The 18,641-nt window shown below is 36.9% G+C and overlaps 1 protein-coding gene across 1 annotated transcript in view; it reads right to left on the bottom strand.

Moving 5' to 3' along the window:
* Positions 1 to 349: 349 nt before the first annotated feature.
* The window catches only part of TPH1 (tryptophan hydroxylase 1), a 37,783-nt gene continuing 19,491 nt past the window's right edge, over positions 350 to 18,641 (bottom strand). Inside the window, exons 4-12 of the mRNA XM_010964791.3 lie at positions 16,616 to 16,799; positions 14,464 to 14,564; positions 11,628 to 11,695; positions 11,284 to 11,480; positions 10,616 to 10,751; positions 9,767 to 9,893; positions 8,158 to 8,253; positions 7,266 to 7,399; positions 350 to 6,747 (exon numbers count right to left, since the gene is read on the bottom strand). Coding sequence (XP_010963093.1) covers positions 6,573 to 6,747; positions 7,266 to 7,399; positions 8,158 to 8,253; positions 9,767 to 9,893; positions 10,616 to 10,751; positions 11,284 to 11,480; positions 11,628 to 11,695; positions 14,464 to 14,564; positions 16,616 to 16,799 — 1,218 coding nt within the window. The 3' untranslated portion in view covers positions 350 to 6,572. The remainder of the gene's footprint in view (positions 6,748 to 7,265; positions 7,400 to 8,157; positions 8,254 to 9,766; positions 9,894 to 10,615; positions 10,752 to 11,283; positions 11,481 to 11,627; positions 11,696 to 14,463; positions 14,565 to 16,615; positions 16,800 to 18,641) is intronic.

Raw genomic sequence — 18,641 nt, 5'->3', positions numbered from 1 at the left:
AGAGGCTGGTTATCGTGGATTCCTGCCAGGGCGGCCTTCTAACCCTCAGCGTTCCCAGAATGGCCTTGGCCCAGATTCTGATTATCAAGGTAATAACTGGATAATTTTCACCCAACAAAGATTTTCATATAAAATGGCTTTTATCAGACACCCTCGTACACTGCTAGAGGGAACTAAATTAAGTACAGTTTTCCTGAAGGAAAATGTAGCAATGCATATTACGAATATGAAGATAGGTACTTAGATATTTAGCTAGTAATTCCAATTCAATTTGTTACCAGGAAAAGGAAATAAGAATTACCTTAGTTCTTAGTCACCCGAAAAAAAGATTTTTGACGAGAGACAGAAAGCATGATATAAGCAAGATTTTTATTAGTGAAGTTAAAAAAGTAAAACATAATACACTCCCGAGAATTGGGAGCGGGCCAATCCAAGAGAGGAAAAATGGTGCCATTCCCTCGTTTTCCTTGTTTTTATATCCTGATTTAGTGATTGATTGATTGCTTGATTGACAACTCAGATTCCCTGCGCTCTGATTGATTGACATCAGGTTCCTTGTGTTCTGGATTGTTCCTTTCCCCTTCCTCTCCTCCTGCCCAGTGCTCATTTCTATCTAAGCTACCTAACAAGTTCATTTATCACCAGAAAAAAATAGTAACTATGCATAAAACCTTAGACTGCACGTTATTCATTATGGGGTTACATAAAATAATAAAGAACTTAAAGAAACTAAAGTCCAAAAACAAATTGATTAAATTATATGACCGTGTAAAATTGAATACTAGCTGCCATTAAAAAACACGTCTGGAAGATAGTAAATAAGGGAAATGTTCATGATATGTCATTGAAGTAACTATTATACCAATTTTACACACACACACACACACACACACACACACACACACACACACACACACACACGCTAAATGGTGGATTACAGGTGGTTTTTATTTTCTTTTTCATGCTTTTTTGTACATAACCCACGTTTTCCAAGCCAGACATTATCTTGTCAGTACATATGGGGTCATATTAAAGATGAGAGTCTATATTGAGGAGTTCTTGATCCCTCTGCTGACCCAAGCCTCCAGTACTCATTACTTATGCCTGGGAGGCCCTGGGGAGTGTCTCTGGTACCTCTCACTCAGTCCCCTCCCTGTCTTTCACTCCACCCAGTCCTTGATGTTTCTGCCTGTCAAGACCACTTGAGGGCAGCACCTCACCTTTACCTCTCCAGCCTGTGGCATTTTGAACATGGAGAACCATGCTAAGAAAATTGCAGACTTTAGAGAGGCAATGCAGCTCTTCATTCTCAAGGAAACGTGATGTGAAAAAACTATACTGTGTTTTCTGACTGTTTTATAGGAGTAGCCTTTTTAAATTCTGACCATTCTTTTTAAGCATATGTAATAGGATGTAAAAATGGGACCCTTCCCCTCTCCTTTTTGGCTGAGACTCTAAAATATTAAGTGCCAATTCCTCTCACATTATAAAGTGAGGCACAAGACCACCAAAGCAGAACTTGTGTAAGAGGTGTCTAGAAACCAGTGTATCACTTCCAGGCTATGAAAGAGGTTGGAAAGGTTGAGAGAATTTTGATAGAATATATGTGGCAGTAGTTGTCAGTGTGATTTGAGTCCTGCCCATCTCATGTCTAAGGAAAGGCATGTGTCAGCAGGGCCAATAAGAGAGCTTGGTATGTATCCTTCCAGATTAGGGCCTGGGCAGGTTGCTGTCCAATTCCTGCTGAGAAATGTTCAATGGCTTGTGGCCAGATGACTGCTCTGATAGTTGAGCAAAGAGAGATTGATGCTTTGGAGAGATCTTTCATGTCCAGAGTTTTTCAAGACAAAAAATGTCTGAGTATCTCCCCTATAAGTGTTCCCATTCATGAGTAAATTAACAAGCGGATGGATGGTCTTAGACCCAGATCAAGGGAATTTCTGGAGGGGAGAAGTGACACCCAGAAGAGTGCCCACCACTATATTCCTAGAGGCTGAGGAAGATGAATTCAACAGCCCAATCAGAGAGGTACATTTACCCATATCAAGAGATCCCAAAAAATAAGAAGTGGGAAGGTCTTTCAAAACACCTGAGAATGAGTCATCATTAAATATTTACCAAGTACAGAAAACACATATGCCAACTCAGCATTATCAGACCAAAAAAGAACTTCCTACTCCTTACCTCTCCTCCCCATCACTATTCCCAATCCTAGAGGAGCCAGAGGCATCCTCATGAGCAAGGAAGGAGGAGCAAGAAGATAAAGATGCAAAGCACACCTCTTCCTTTCTCTGTTCTAGAGAAGAAAAACTTTAACCTTAAAATGTAATGTTCTGAACTTTTACAAAAGACAGGAATTTTAAAATACTGAAATGAGAGAGAGATTAGAAGCTAAGGACTTAGAGTGAGCAGAAAATCCAAGGCAGGGACCTGAAATTTCATCCAAAGGGACACGGAGGAATTACCCAGAGTCAGTTTTAATAGAGAGAGGGGCTGGGAGAACACAGTTGCTTTCCAATTTTATCCCTTGAATGTACATGCATCAGTACTTAAGGTAACTTACAATTATATTACTATGTTATATCCCTTAATACAATTTCTTGGAAGTGCTGAGATGTTGCACATGTCACTAACTAGGTCATCCCATTAGCAGCTTGGGTGAGCTGGAGTTCTTGAATGGAGGTGGATTTAAATTATTTGATGGTATCATTTTCAGATGCCTTCTCTCCCCATAAGAGGAAAATATAAAGCATTTTGAGCCATACAGCCTATTTCTGTACCACACAGGTTAGGAAATTTTTCCCGTTAGATTATCTTATTTGCTTCTCTCAATATTACTGATAAGTATTGTTAGAATAATTATTTTATAGATGAGAAAACTGAGGCTCAAAGAAGTTAAATGATTTACTCTGAGGTCAGATTTCCACTTTTGATAAAGGTAGATTTGCTAGCTGCAGACCAATTCTTTCACCAAAAACAATTTTAAAAGCTGGGGGAAAATATTTTAAAAATCTGTTTCAAGTCTTTGGAGAGCTATCAAAGCAGCCAGTACTTGAAGGTCCAAGATCTAAAAGCTGAGAGATTATATTTGGCACTACTTTTCTGTGAGAGGCATTTGCTAATTAGCAAGCAGTGACATGCAGGCTAAGAAACTGGACTGAAAGCCGCAGCTGAAAAGCTGAGAAACTGAAGAGTACTTTTAGCAATTTTATGGGGCCAGGGGGAATGAGAGTATAAGAAGGGAGAAAAGTAGGAGTCCAGGGTCCCCATGGAGAAGCCCTGGTTCACATTCATAGCTTTCCTTTGGGATCCCTAAAGGGCTGTACCTTAAAAGTAGAGGTAAAATGGAAATAGATCAGCCCTCGCAAAGCTAAAACATAGCTTCAAATTAATTGGCTTAATCCCTAATTGGACTAAGACAATCTTCCTCTGCCATTATATTCTGCCTGCTAGAAGCAAAAGCTCAATCTCTCTGGAGGAAATTAAAATCATCCAGAAGCTATGAAGAATCTCTGATTAGGAGATTAATGATTCTTTACATATGGATAATAAATTTCTTTTTACAAAGTCCTCCCACAGTACAATTCTTACAATAACCCAGTGAAGTAGATTTAGCTCCTTTTACAGATGAGGAAAATGATTTTAAGACTTTATCAAGAACTCCAAAAAGTGGTTACTAGGTTCCAGGTGTGTTTGACTTCCTTTATATCTCATATTCATAGGTTTTTTTTTTTTAAGAAGTGTAAGGATGTTACAGATTTCTGAAGCTACCAAAATTGCTAATATATATTTAAATCAGTTTTTAGCATACGTTTGACAAAAAATAAATCCTTGTTGAGAACACAAATTTTGTGTCCTTTTATTATCCAGCTGAATAACAAACTAGCAAATCATAGATGTATATTATATAGTAAAATAAAGACTAGACTGAAATAGACTACGGTATCTTTATACGTTTCCTAGAAATTAATATATAACCTCTATTACATGTTCCATTAGAGAATTCTAGAATTTTTAATTTTTTCAGTTTGCAAGTGAACTTAAAAATGAACTATAAATCTGCACATTTTGGTGTGTCATTACTACTGTTTAACTCCAAATGACAAAATAGGCAGATTAAGAAATGCAGGCATTCTGGCAACCCACTTTTGGAACATTCTTCAAAAGTCAGGAAAATACCATCTATGTCTCTAACTAATAACTCACTGATTAGAAATTATGAACCATACTTTTGGTTCAATTCTTTCCTCATGTTTTAGTAACTGTTAACATATTCCTTGAAGCTTTGAAGAAAAATATTTAAAATGCATGAAAGCTCTAAAACTCTCAGGATTCCTCATTTACTAAATATCACAAAGTCAGAGCTTAGAAGAAAGAGCTAAAGTCAATCATTAAATATTTCCATTATTCTGAAGATGTGAATTATAATGGTCATGTCTCTAACATTTTCTTTAGTGTGCTTTAGTCACAGAGTGATTTGAAATATTATCATTTAAAAATTCAGTAACTATGATTCTTTACTGTGATCAAAGTTGTATGAAAATAACTGGATATAGTATGCATAATTTGCTGTTATTTGTTATCTATCATGGTTTGATTAATAGATTTCCTTGCAACCAAACACACTACCTAACCAATATTTCACTACCTAACCAATATAACTACAAACTACCTAACCAATATTTCAAATGGGTTCAGATTAGCTGACTTAGATCTGCTACAATCAAAGGTATATGTAACTGTTGATCAACTATTAAAATTTATAAGTAATATAAAAATCTGAAGTAGCATGAATTAATCTTCCTAATTCTATTTACTTTATAACATAAAATGAAATAAATTTTTAAGAGTTTTTAAAATAATTTCTTTTGAGATCTAAAAAGAATTAAGTATCTAGTGGTCTGATGAAATAAAACATGTTAAATGGTATACAATTTGACTATTAATGTGAAAAAAATTAAGAGCATAGTTTTCTAAGAAGCTGATAAAAGAATGGAAAAATTGGTTGAAAATATGACCCTTAATATACCATTAATAGAAATGAAGTCACTGGGAGAGGGAGCTGATGGGGCATAAGATTCTGAGTTCCTTTTTGGACCTATAGACTTTGAGATACTTGGCAGGGCTACCACGTTGCACAGCCCCATTTCATTCTACATGAATGGTGCCACAAGAAGTTATACAACACTGGCCTAATTTGGGACATCTAGATGGAAATATCCAGGAGGCAGCTGGACTTAAAGAGGCAAAAAATCAAGACAGATGTCAGGGTCTTAGAATTGCAAATATATGAGTCATATGAAACAAGAATTGAAGCCATGACCATGGATGACATTTTCCATGAGCAGAGAGCAGAGAGAAGAGGGCCAAAGACAGAAGCCTGAGGAAAGTGTTCCTTTGGTAGGTAGGGGGAGGAAAGAAGGCAGTACTGGGGAGTCCAGCTTTACCTGTGTATATCAGGCCTGCGCCCTGTACTACCCCGCTGACACCACATAAAACCCAGTGCTTGCAACCTTCATTATTATAGTGTTGGTCCTAAAATGCTCTTCTTGACCTATCTTACACCATTTCCGACCCATTTCCCCACCCTCGACCCTCATGACTGGCCTTCCTATGTATAGTCTCACATTATACCTTGGAAATAAAGTGCTTGGGACTGCTTTTACAAATTTAACTTTGTGCGTCTCTCAACTGCCTCAGTTTGAATTCTCCCTTTGACAAACTGTCTCCTGGTAACCTGAGGACAACCCCTGGGGCTGCATGCTTGAGTACAGGGCTTTGCAAGTGGCACCCCCACCAAGTTCCCCTTGGTCCCATGAGTAGGACAGATAATCTAAAACAAAACCAGCATCATGCAATGCCATAGAAAGGAAAGAGTTTCAAAGAGGATAGTCACTTGGGAATGGGTTTCCTAGTGCCTACTTAAAAAAAAGTCCCAAATTCTTTGCCTGGACCTAAGGATTATACGCAAGCCAACCTTTCTTGACTTAGCTTTTCCTATTTCCCTGCAAGACACTACACAGGAAACTAGACTACTTGCTCTTTACTAGGTATGCTTCAGGCTACTACTCTGTCTTTTGCTCAGGCTAGCAGCAGAGACAGCTGGTTTCCTATTAAATTTAGGACCAAGCTCAGCCCAAATTCAGTTGGTAAGTAAGATACTTTAGAAATAAGAGGATCTTAGGTAACAATATGGATCAGCTCCATAATGCCCATCAAGGTATTTTAAGTGATCATAAAGGTCATTTTACTCAAGAAGGATTGTGGAAAATAGAATCAGGCTAGGACTAGATCTATCCATTGGGTCAAGCAAATTCTTTGTGAAAACCAGAGTGGTCAATGAATTGTATGGTATCTGAATTATACTTCACTAACGCCATTACTGAAAAAAAAAAAAAAAAAACAGTGGCTAGAGTATCCAGGTACAAGTTTCAAAGACTAGTGGTCCATTAAAGAATAGGAGTAGAGAATATTTGGCTGCTGTCCTTCCACAACCAGGTCTTCAAAGCAATAGCTGGCCCACAGGCCTCTGAATTGATGCTCAGATGCTTTCGGGATTAGGCTGGCAACTGTCAGATGCTCAGCTGCCTGCTGACCTTCGCCAGGGCATCACTGACAACATCAAGGTCATGCTGTAGCTCGTTCATGGCGCTGGTTATGCTCTTGGCATCTTTCAAGATCTGAATACTCCGTGTATATGGATTATACTTCACTCCAAATGGACGCCTGATTGTTTTGGTAAATTCTCTATTTAAGAAAACAAATGAGAAGCAATCAATTTCTAGGAGGAAAATAATGAAAACTAAACAGTGTCCATTAGTCAAAAAATTAACATATCTAAATCCTGTGCATACTTCAAGTCCTTTCCCAAATGCCATTAAGCTTTCCCTGTTACCCCATCTGGAATGAATTGCTCCTGAAAAAAATGCAGAACAATGTTTTTTTTGCCCGTTTCATCTATATCTCTCAAAGGCTTCCTAGTTGTTTTATTTGTATACAGTTTATTTTTCATATTACATTATAAACTCTCTATGGGAAGGAATGGGAAGAAACCAATTTCTCAAAGTATCTGATTCATAATTGCAACACTGAACATCATGATAAACAACATACCCTAAATATTTACTGTGATAGGGAGATAAGTTACAGGCAGAAGAAGCCTGGTGGGCTTCTAATTATCCAGCTGCTTACTTCTGTGACTTGCTACCATTATTGGACCTCTTTTTTGCAGAGGAAAATTAAGGCATAAGGAAGATATACTTTACCTCATTTTCTCCTTTGCATCTTCAAAGCTTTCAGATACAAAGTAGACATCCTGAAAAGTTGTGATGAGACACTCCTGTTTGCAGGTAATCTTGGGATCAAAGGGCTTTACTTTGGCATGTCCAGAAAGTGCATGCTAGAGGACAAGGAGTCAGTGAATCAAAGAATATTTTGAAATTTTGAAATTTTCATAGATCACAATCCACATGCAACTGCCAGAACCATACCTCTGAATGTGTTACTAATGCAATGGGCCGAACCTATAATTCCAAACTTATTTCCTACGGTTCTATTTAATCCAAAATATACTCCAGCAAAATAAATGACTTACTGTTCCCTGTAAATGCCCCAAGATCATCTCCATTGTTCTAAAGCTGTTCTCCATGTAGGAGGTGCCCAAGGGTCTTTATTTATTCCCACATTAGGGCATCTACTTTCTACCCTGCACACTTATTCCTATACATGACTTGCACCCACTACCAGGTGGTAGGCTCCTTGAGAGCAAGACTGTACCTTGGACAATATTTCTTGCATATCCATCACTCAATAAACATAAGTTCATTCCTTTATTGGATAAATAATAAATCTCAAAGAATTCCCTAGAAATTACTGAAGTTATTGCTAGCACACCAAAAGCGGTGAGGAAACAGCAAGACTTTGTGAGCAAAAGCTTTAAAACACTTTTTTTTTTAACTTAAAAGATCTATCAGTCCTCTGAATAGATATTTATATCTATTCAGAAAACTTAGGAAATAGAGAAAAATGCCTCTTAGGTAATATTTCCCGCCACCCCAAGTATTTTCCACAGTAAGCTTTTGTTCAGATCCAAAACTTCCAGGTCGTATCAATTATATTAAGTGAATATGGTTATGTGCAAAGATTTACAACTCTTACTTTGAGTTCACTGATAGAAGAAAGCAAGCCAGCACCAAAGACTCTTAGCTGCCCCTCTTGTTTACACAGACCAAACTCCACAGTGAAAAAGTAGCACTGCAAAAAGATAGCAGTATTACTTTCACATCCTGAATGACTGGATTTAAAGCAAATTACAACTCTTAGTCACTGACCCAATGTACCCTGGAATAGACTCCAAGACCCCCAGACTAGCTCACAAATAGTTCTACAATCTGGCTTCATTCCAAACCAGACTTCTCAAACTTCTGTTCCTAGAACTCTTATACACTCTTAAAAATTACTGAGGACCACAAATACTTTTTGTTTATGTGGGTTATAATTAGCCATATTAACCATATTAAAAATATAAACTGAGAACATTTTAAAATGTTCACTAATTTTAAAATATAAGCCATTTTATAGTAACACAAATAACATTTTAATCAAAAGTAACTATATTGTACAAAACAAAAAAAAAGATGAGAAAAGTAGCATTGTTTTACATTTAATGTCTGACTAAATATTGTTTAATGTCTGGCTGGAAAACAGATGGATTCTCATATCTGCTTGTTTTTAACCTGGTGCAATAGGTTGTTTTGGTTCAAGTATATGAAAAAAATTCACCCTCATACAGATAAGTAGCTGGAAGAAGGCTGAATATTATAATAGCCTTCTCAGATAATTGTGGATATTCTTATTTGACACTACATCAAAACTCAATAAGTAGTAGTTTCTTAAAGTGCAGCTGCAACGTGGAATCTGAAACCATATCTAAGAACTCTGTCTCTTACATTGAAATCTACTTTGCATTTTGAATAGATCTTTCCTCCAGAACTCTGCAAAAGGGTTTCAGGGACCACCCCCCAGGGGTCCCCAGACCACAATTTGAGAAGCACTGTTTTATCCATCTATAGTCTATTTGACACCACCTCCCCCACCCTCACACACTCTGCTCCAGCTTCTTGTCATTTCCCCAGATACACCAAGCACCTCCTGTCTGTCCTTGGGTGCACTCTTCCTGAGATGCTCTTTCTTCTTTTCCTGGCACGTGAAAACATTAATCATCTTCCCTGGGCTAGTCCAGATGCTCATCTTCCTGAAACCTTCCCCAAGCAGTTCTCTGTGCTCCCAGAGCACTCTGCCTAAACTTCTCTAGAGACTTGTTCTCATTCTAACATAACTGTCTGTGTATAAGTTCCTTGAAGGTAGGAACCAGGCCTTACTCATCTTCGTGTTTCCAGCATGTTGTCTTGTACCTAGTGCTCAAAAATAGTTTTAGCATCATTTTTAGGGAACCTGTCATTTTTACTAAAAAGAAGAAGACATACAAACTATTAACCTTATTGTACTCATGTTCTCTATTTCTCTACCTTTTTTTAAAGCTCATGTTTTCTTTTGATAAACCTTAAATTTTTCCATCCTCTTTTAATGTTATTTAAATTATTTAAATTAAATTAAATTAAATTAAATTAAATTAAATTAAATTAACTATGAGCAAAGACAAATTTTCTAATGGTCATCTTGAATACATCTTTTTAAACCACACAAATGCCCACATCCCACCCCAGTTAAGAATTACTAATGTATACAGCTATTTCCAGATTTATACCGTTGCCAGTTTTTGAACAGCCTCTTCTGAAGCTCCAAGAGAAGCCAGGCCAATTTCTTGGGAGAATTGAGCAAAACTAGGTTCAGCCAAAAGAGGGACATGACCTAAGAGTTCATGGCAGGTATCTCTGAAAAAGAGGTACAAACATCACAGTCTGTTGCACTGTGATGCTTAACATAAATGCACAATCAACCATTCAATCAAACCAAAATCTGATCTTACTTTTACCTGAATTGACCAGGTGGTATTACTTTGGAAATGGACCACAAAGGACACTATTACAGTAAAGAAACTATTTTGGTTCAAAGCCTTGGACACTCACACACACACACACACACACACAAGTACACACAGATACAGATGTCCACATCTCGCCACTCCCTCCACACACAAATCAGGTCTCTGCTCAACGTCACCATCTCAGCGAGTCCTTCCCTGATCACCCTTTTCAAAACAGAAGTACCCACACACACCCCGACCTCTATCCCCTTTCCCTGCTTTATTTTTCTCCATGGCACTTAAAACCAACAGACATTCTACATACATATTTACCTGTTTGTTTATTATCTATATCCCCCATTGGAATATAAGCTCTATGAAGGTAGAAAATTTTGTCTGATTGTTTTCAGTGTTACATCCTCTATGCTTAGAACAGCACTTGGCACCTAGCAGGCTGTCGATTAATAATGGTAATAATAATGGCCAACACGTACAGAGAATGGAGCGTGTATTACTACATGCCAGGCACCACTCAAAATGCTTTACATGTGCTAATTCACTTGATCTTCACCAAAAACTCATGATGTAGGTACCATACTGATGAACGGATGCTGCAGTAGAAGTACTTACGGCTCTGGGGTATAGAGGGGATCTGAACTGTGTCTCACATACTGTGTACAGTGAAAAACTCGAAAGGCTAAACCTGATAAGAAATCTCTTGGTGATAAGTAACCAGCCACAGGACGGATGGAAAAACCTGTGCGCTCTGCAAAGCAAAGGAGAAAACAGAGAAAATACTGCGAGTGGGTGTGGGATTTTTGCATGAACATTCCCATGGATACAGAACTATCTCATGAGCCTGTTCCATTTTCAAGTGGTTCTTTTAGCAAAATCTTCCCCATTTTGAGCCCAAAGTTTGCTATTTCTATCCATTTGTCCTTTACTTAGGGCCACATAGTAATCCCTCTATTACACACGATGACCTTCAAACACTTAAATAAAGCTGTAAAGTCCCCTAAAATTCCAGGTTAAACATCCTAAGAGTCCTTCAAATTTTATTTATAGGATACATTTTCCAGTCCCTTTATAATTCAGCTCACTTTCTTCTACACTTGCTCCAGGTTATGACTTATGACTGTCCCTCTTCAGAAGTGGTGCCCAATACTGGATCCAATTCTCCAAGACAGGAGAAAAAAATTCTGACCTCCTCTACAACTGAACTTTATTCCTCTATTAAAAATTCTGTCATAATGAAAAACAGAGTCCAACATTCCCCTTAAAATCAATTAGCTCATTACCTTTTAAAAAGTTTGAGACATCTTCCAGTTGTGGGATATTATCTTCCTGGTATCCACAGTATTTAGAAAGCAGAGGTAAGTTTTTGAGATACTCCCTGCAGGCATGGGTTGGGTAAAGTTTGTTGAGCTCTCGGAACACGGTTCCCCAGGTCTTAATCTCCTCTTCAGTGAATTCAACCTTAGGAATGGGGTCTCCACTGATGAGATAAAGAGAGGAAGTTATTTTGAATTATCATTCAATAAACAGTAGCACTTATTTTCTGTTTACTAAATGAGTATAATTTACTCTATTCATTTAGTTTATTATTTCAAAGTTGGATAAGTTATTTTTATAATACACTTACTGTTTATAGTTCATAGCCAAGTCTGCAAAATACTTTCGTCTTTTACGGTAGACATTGTCTTTGAAGCCCTGATAATTAAAGAAACGTTTTTAAATATCCATACTAAAAATACTAGACAAATGATTTTAAAAATATTTCATTATTATTTGAGTGATTATGTTGAAAGGCTGCATAATTGTTATTTTGAGCAAGCACTGTTTAGAAATATATGATCATTTTTATTTTAAAGTCAATGTTATAGGACAGTTTAATATGATAGTGGCTACAAAGATAAAAGATTCTATACATACAAAATACTGCAATAGCTACAAAAACAGAGTAGTTCTGAAGAAAAAGAAAAGTACCACCCTAATTATACACATGGCTCTTTTCCAAGGGTGAATTTTTTTTCCTAATCATTTGACTATAACTTCAGTTATATTTTCCTGTAAAGTAATTAATAACACAATGATAATTAATAATACTTGAAATCATGGCAACTGAATCCAGCCTCAGATTTTATTACAAAATGCAGACATATTCATAATTTGCAGAAGCAAATAATGATAATAAAAACAGACAAAACAATAACATTAGAATTTATACCTATGAAAAATATTTAAGAAAAAAATAGACAAAATAAGGCATCAAAAAGAAAATCTTCAGAGGATCTAGCCAACAATACAAAATAGGAAAGACAGGAAGGACGCTTGAAAGGAGAGAATGAGACCCGTGTTTAACACAGATTTATAGGCCTTTTCTCTGCTCCTGGTCTTGTACTGAAATCCAGAGAAACACAGCACAATCTGGGTCTTCAGGCGGTTTACTTTAACCAATTATTATGAAACAATATGATAAGTGCCTTATTAGAGGTATGCACAAAAGAAAAACTCATAATCCAGAGTATGTGAAAGAGGGTAGTGCAGGTCAGGAAAGGGTTCCTATGCTAAGTCTCAAAAGAGGAGTGGAGAAAGCAGGGGTAGAGGGAGTCTGGGGGGTGGAGGACAGAAAGCACAGCACAAGGACAGCGCAGAAGTGAAAAACAGCATGCTACACCTAAGAAAACACAGACAAACCACTGCTGCTGGAGCCTGGAGAGTGAGGTGAAACACGGTAAAAGCTAGTTAGTGCCTGTGAGAGCATGGATTTTAGTCTTTCGGTAATAGGAAGCCACTGGGATTAAAAAAAAAAAAAAAAACAGCTTTATCAAGATTAAATTCACATATAAAATTGACATTTTGAAGTGTATAACTTTGTGGCTTTTAGTATATTCAGTGTTGTGCAACCACCTCCACCATAATTTCAGAATATTTTATCACCCCAAAAAGAAATGTACCCATTTGCAGTCTCTTCCCATTTTCCCCTCACCCTCAGCCCTTAGCAACCAGTAATTTACTTTCTGATTCTATGAATTTGCCTATTCTGGACATTTCATATAAAAGGAATCACACAATATATCACCTTTTGTGACTGGCTTCTTTCACTATCACAGTGTTTTCAGTGTTCACCTATGTTGTAGCACGTATCAGTATTTCATTTTTTTTATGGCCATTACTATTCCATGTTAGGGACATACCATGCTTTACTTATCCATTCACCAGTGGATGGACATTTGGGTAGCTTCTACCTTTTGGCTGTTATGAAGAATGCCTCTATGATTTTTGTGTGGACATATGTTTTCAATTTTCTTAGATATGTACCTAGTGTAGGTGCCACTGATGATTTTTAGGTGGAAGAGGGGTAATGGTCACACTGAGGCTTTAGAGCATTCTAGTGACTATGTGGAGGATGGGTTTGAGGGGGCAAAGCTGGAAGCAGAAGACCAGGCTGTGGGAGTAAGAATAAAAAAGGAATAAATTTAAGAAATATTTAAGTGAAAATCAGCAGGACTTGGTAGTAGGTCAGTAAAACTGATTTACATACCTTTCCGTAAACATGCCCCAGATTTTTTTTGCCTCTGAAACTTTGATCATTTTGCAATGAACTATCCTTCCTCTCCATTGCTTTCCTGCCAAAATTCTTTAAGGCCAATTTAAAAGGTTGCCTTTCTCTGATCTCTTCAGCTAGAAGTGTTTGCTGTCTTATGTATATCTTTAAGCAGTCTGTTCGCGCCACTTAGCACACATCATATTTAAATCCTGAATATGTTTACTTATAAATGTGTGCTTTACCTGTTCAACTAGACTGTAAGCTCCCTGAGGGCAGGTACAGTAATTTATTAATTCCAATAATTACTCAATAAGATGTTATAGAATAAATGGATCAGTCAGCTGGGGACTAAGCATAAGGTCACATTCATGCAGCTAATAAGTGGTAGAAGCTAGATTAAATCCCTGGTCTGTGAACACCGCAGCTGAACTTTTCCCCCTCCTGGAATCCTAGAGCTCCACAAGAAATCATAATGCTCTGGACTTACTAATTCTCCAACTCATGCCTGTACTGTATCCCACATAATTTTCCAAGGAAACAACTTCCTAATTCATCAATTATGCTGGAAAGCATAGGTGATAAGTCTTTCTCCTTCTTGTCTTTACTTCCCTCTCCAATAACCCATGCCCATTTTAATAGAAACTGACTGCAGATAGTCTTCACTGTAGTATAACTCTTGGAATAGCTCTTAGTAATAGGAATTCCAGGCACAGACAGATGTTCTGCAGCCAATGAAATTATGCTCTTTAATCACTTGGTCTCAATTCCACCAACATGAGGGACTAGTAACACTTCCCAAAATCCAGATTAATCAAGATCCTATTTAGTCTAGGGTAAGTACTTTCTCCAAAAAAGGAATAAAAATTGCCCTTAATTTTTTAGTTTGCTTTAAATTATTTTCATGAAAATATTTATTAAAAATATTTACAGGATGGTCAGCATCCAGTTCAGATCCATACATCAGAACTCTGTTGGCACAATGGTCCAGGTCAGAAATCTTCTTTGGAAACCAAGGAACAGCTTCCATACCTGCAAAATACAAAAACCACTAACAGCGGGAGAGACAATCTTAAATTAGGCAATAAGGAAGAAGAAACTAAGAAAGTCATAAACGTATCTGGATGAGATTTTTAATTTTACCTTCTATGTTGAGGCAAAGTGTATACAAGGAAATTGCTCTAGTTCTAATAAGTAAATCTTACTCAGAATTTTTGTACTTAAAAATATTTTGAGCCTTGATTTCCTAAATGTTAGAGAAATGATGTACTTTAGTAATAGACCAAAAATTCAAAAAAAATTTAAGCCGCATATTTAGTTATGCTAAAAAAGTAGATAAGGATGCACAACTTTACAGATCAAGGTGCAAATTTAATAAAAACCCTGAATGTTTATCTTTGTTGATGAAAAGGATCTTAGAGATCATTTACATCTTTGCCACTCTGATCTTCTCACCATCCCTCAGACATACAAGCCTTGATAAAACTCCGTGTTTTTGTATATGCTGCTCTTCTAATCCCTGCTCCACCTCATCCTTCTGTTTTCCTGAGAATATCCTTTTTCTTCTTCAAGACCTAAATCGAATGAGCCTTCCCTGACCCTGTAGGTGGAGCTAATTCTCTGTGCTCTAGGTTCCTGTGATACTATGGCTCTAATTCTCTAAAAGCTTTTACTATGTTTTACTATAATGTATCTGTATATGGCTGTCTTATAGAAAAAGAATGGGAACAACTCTAGGGTAGGACTATTTATTTTTATATCTCCATTTCTTTTCCTTTTTTTTCCTTAATGGGGGGGCAGGTAATTTTTGGTTTATTTATTTGTTTATTTTTTTAAACAGAGGTAGTGGGAATTGAACCCAGGACCTTGTGCATGCTAGGCATGCACTCCACCACTGAGCTATACCTTACCCCCGTATCCGCATTTCTTAGTAGAAACTGATTGACACAAATTAGTGGTCCCTAAATATCAACCGAACCATTTAGACTCCACAAAACTCTTCATCTTATAGATGAGGTAACCAAAATCCAGAGAGGTGAAGTAATTTATCCAAGACAACTCATCTCCAATGGAAGAGAGAAAACTAGAACTCAATCCTTCTCGCTCCAGTTTAATGCTCTTTCTAACATACCCAGAAGAGATATTCAAGAGATTCAGCAACAAATACAACAGGGCACCAATCACTCAAAATAGACACAGGCAGAGTTCCAGGCTCCGGCTCTGCCAGGTGTTAACCCTTTAGTTGCTTGTGGTGGGCATGGGACTCCTGGGGAGGATGGGGGGCACATAGGCTTCGGGCCTGGTGGGGAGCACTCAAGGGACTCCGGGAGGAAGCTATCTACCAGTCAGAAATGGAATTAGTATGTCGATATTTTAATAAATTATAGCCATACAAACCCGTAACAGATGAATATCAGCCCTGATTACACCCCAAATATTGTGACATAATCTGAAAGGATTATTTTAAATTGGTTATCATATCTAAAATGTAACATTTATCCATTTGTCTTTTGCACCAAGTAAACTACAAGGATTTTTCCACAATAGATCTTAGCCTATATCTTTGCTATCTGAGTATCTGAAACCTTAGAAGGCTTTATTGCTTTTTCTTTTGGTTTTGGTGGAAGTGAGGACAAGGAAGAATGCTGTATTTCACATATAGAGTATTTCACATCATAGATGTCAGCAATTGTCAACAGGCTCACCAAATTCAAATTCATATAATATCTGCTAGATATTTGCCTTGTGAGAGTTCTAAGGGCTCAGGGATTGTGAACGGGAGGTTTGTGAGATCAAGAAATGCTTGATGACTTGAAAATTGAGATAACTTAATGGATTTCTAACCATTCTGAATTCTTCCTTATATTCGAGCTTTCCTTTTCACTTCTCTCGACCTTGATAAAATGTTGCTTTCTAATTTTTCTTTAGCATTTTGAGCAATTATGTTTTCTTCATTATCAGACTGTAGGGAATTTGAAAAGACAGACTTTTATTTTCACTTTCATACTTTCAATATAAACATAAGATTGGACACACATTACGCACTTAATCTTATGAGTAGTAGTTTCACTTTTCAAACTTACCATCTTCCTTCACAGTAAAATTATCTGGTAGGTTCACAGAGAGAACATTAGTATGAGACTTCAACAGATGAAAAATATCATTCAATTGTTCTCTATTGATATCACAGTCAACAAAAATCTCAAATTCTGAGTTTCTTCTTTTTGATTTTCGGGACTCGATATGTAATAGGTTCACATGCTTCTCCTGTGGAAAGCAGAGAGTGAAGATTACATATGACTGCCTCAAACGGTTATAGTCTCTGAGCTCCCATTACCACTAAAAATCAACCTCAGCACTTGCCATAACAGACAAAGGGGGAAAAGGCTGTTTTTGGTGCTGTCAACAGCAAAATAACTCCCCCTAAATATTAGGTACTATTCAAAAAAAGTTTGAAAAATTCATTACACCCTCCAGAAACTAACAAATTAAATTAACACTCACTAGAAAGTCCCTCAGATTACCAGAACTGATTGGCCTTCAAATCAAAAGACCAAGTCTCCTAGATAAAAAGAAGCATTTGAAAATTCCCTAAAATAAAGGCTAGTTTTTTTTAAGTGGTAGTAGTGTTAGTCCTTTAGAAAGAAAAATTTCCTTTGCAAAAAATGCATTTAATAAAATTAGATGAACAGCTTTAACACAGAATATTAAAACCTCCAATCTCCTAAGCAATAAACTTAGTAACCCATGCCAGCCTGAGCTATGAGCGCCATAGGTGTAAACCTGTAGGGGCAGCATATCTTCTCTTACCAATTTGGGTGCTGAGGAAAAGCCCTGGTGACATAATCATGAAACATAAGAACCAATCACCCAACAGTTTTCTTCATCTAAAAAATGAGAAAGTTAGAGTAGATCTCCAATACTAATCAGTTCAATCTAAATTAACCAAGTGAACACCCATGTAGCCATGTAAGGGCTGTGAAGCTTACAAAGAAGGGCAAGACATACAAGGAGTTTATAATCTGGTTGGCTATTACATGAAAGAATAAGAGAAAATACAAGCGCTGAGTGTTCAGGTGCAAAAGATGTTTGGCAAAGGGAAAAAGCATCATAAGTTAGAGAAAGTAGAAGGTTCTGTGGAGCAGATAGGAACTCAAATGAGTCTTAAAAAATAGAATAACAAGACAGAAGGGAAGAAGTAGGATTCTTAACAGGAGGAACTGTATGTGACTGGAGTATAGTGCTGTACACCAGAAATTGACACACATTGTAAACTGACTGTACTTCAATAAAAACATTTTAAAAAATAAACAGGAGGAACTATGAGCAAAGGTAGAATCTGATAAGAAAGGAGAGAGAGTGTCAGGGAACTGGAACAGGTAGGGTTTATCCTGGAACATAGAATTTATCATGGAATCAATAGAAAGCCAGTTATAAAATACACTGGAACTGATTAGGAGTAAAGGAGAGTTTCATTGAATCTATTTCTTATGAATCTTTATAATAAGAATGCATTCATAAATATTTTCTGAATGATGACTTGAATAAATATAGATCTATAAATTATGTTTTTGGAGAAAAAGACAAAATGTCAACTCTTCCTAAATTAATCTATAAGTGAATGCTATCAAAATCAAAATCTTGATGAATTTGGTGAGGAAATGAAACTAAACAATTTCAAAGTCCATCCAGAAAAAAAAAATTTAGTCAAATTTAGGAAATTTCAGATTAAGTTAAAATAATAAGTGAGACATTTCCTATCAGATATTTCAGTTACAGAAACAGAGGCACAGAAATGTTAAGCAGTTTGCCCAAAGCTACACAGCTAATCAGTGTCAGAGCTGGAATTCAAACTCCGGCTGTCCAGCTCCATAGTTCATGCCCTTAAAGACTGTGTTGTAATCCTGTTGTACAAGATAGGGAGAGTCAGAATAATGGATAATATGGTCTTTCTGAACAAGATTTACATAATCTTAATAATGAAAACACTAAAGACTGATAGAGTCAAAAATTGGGGCATAACTAAATTGGGAAGATGGAGGGAAGGGAACTTGAGGGAGCCACTGGAAAGGGAGCTGTGTAAAGAAAACTAAATCTTCACTTCCACTA

This window comes from Camelus bactrianus, chromosome 10 (genome assembly GCF_048773025.1).
Source record: "Camelus bactrianus isolate YW-2024 breed Bactrian camel chromosome 10, ASM4877302v1, whole genome shotgun sequence".
NCBI classification, from domain to species: Eukaryota; Metazoa; Chordata; class Mammalia; order Artiodactyla; family Camelidae; genus Camelus; species Camelus bactrianus.
The sequence above is the reverse complement of the archived record's forward strand: the minus strand, read 5'-3'. Positions and strand labels throughout refer to the sequence as shown.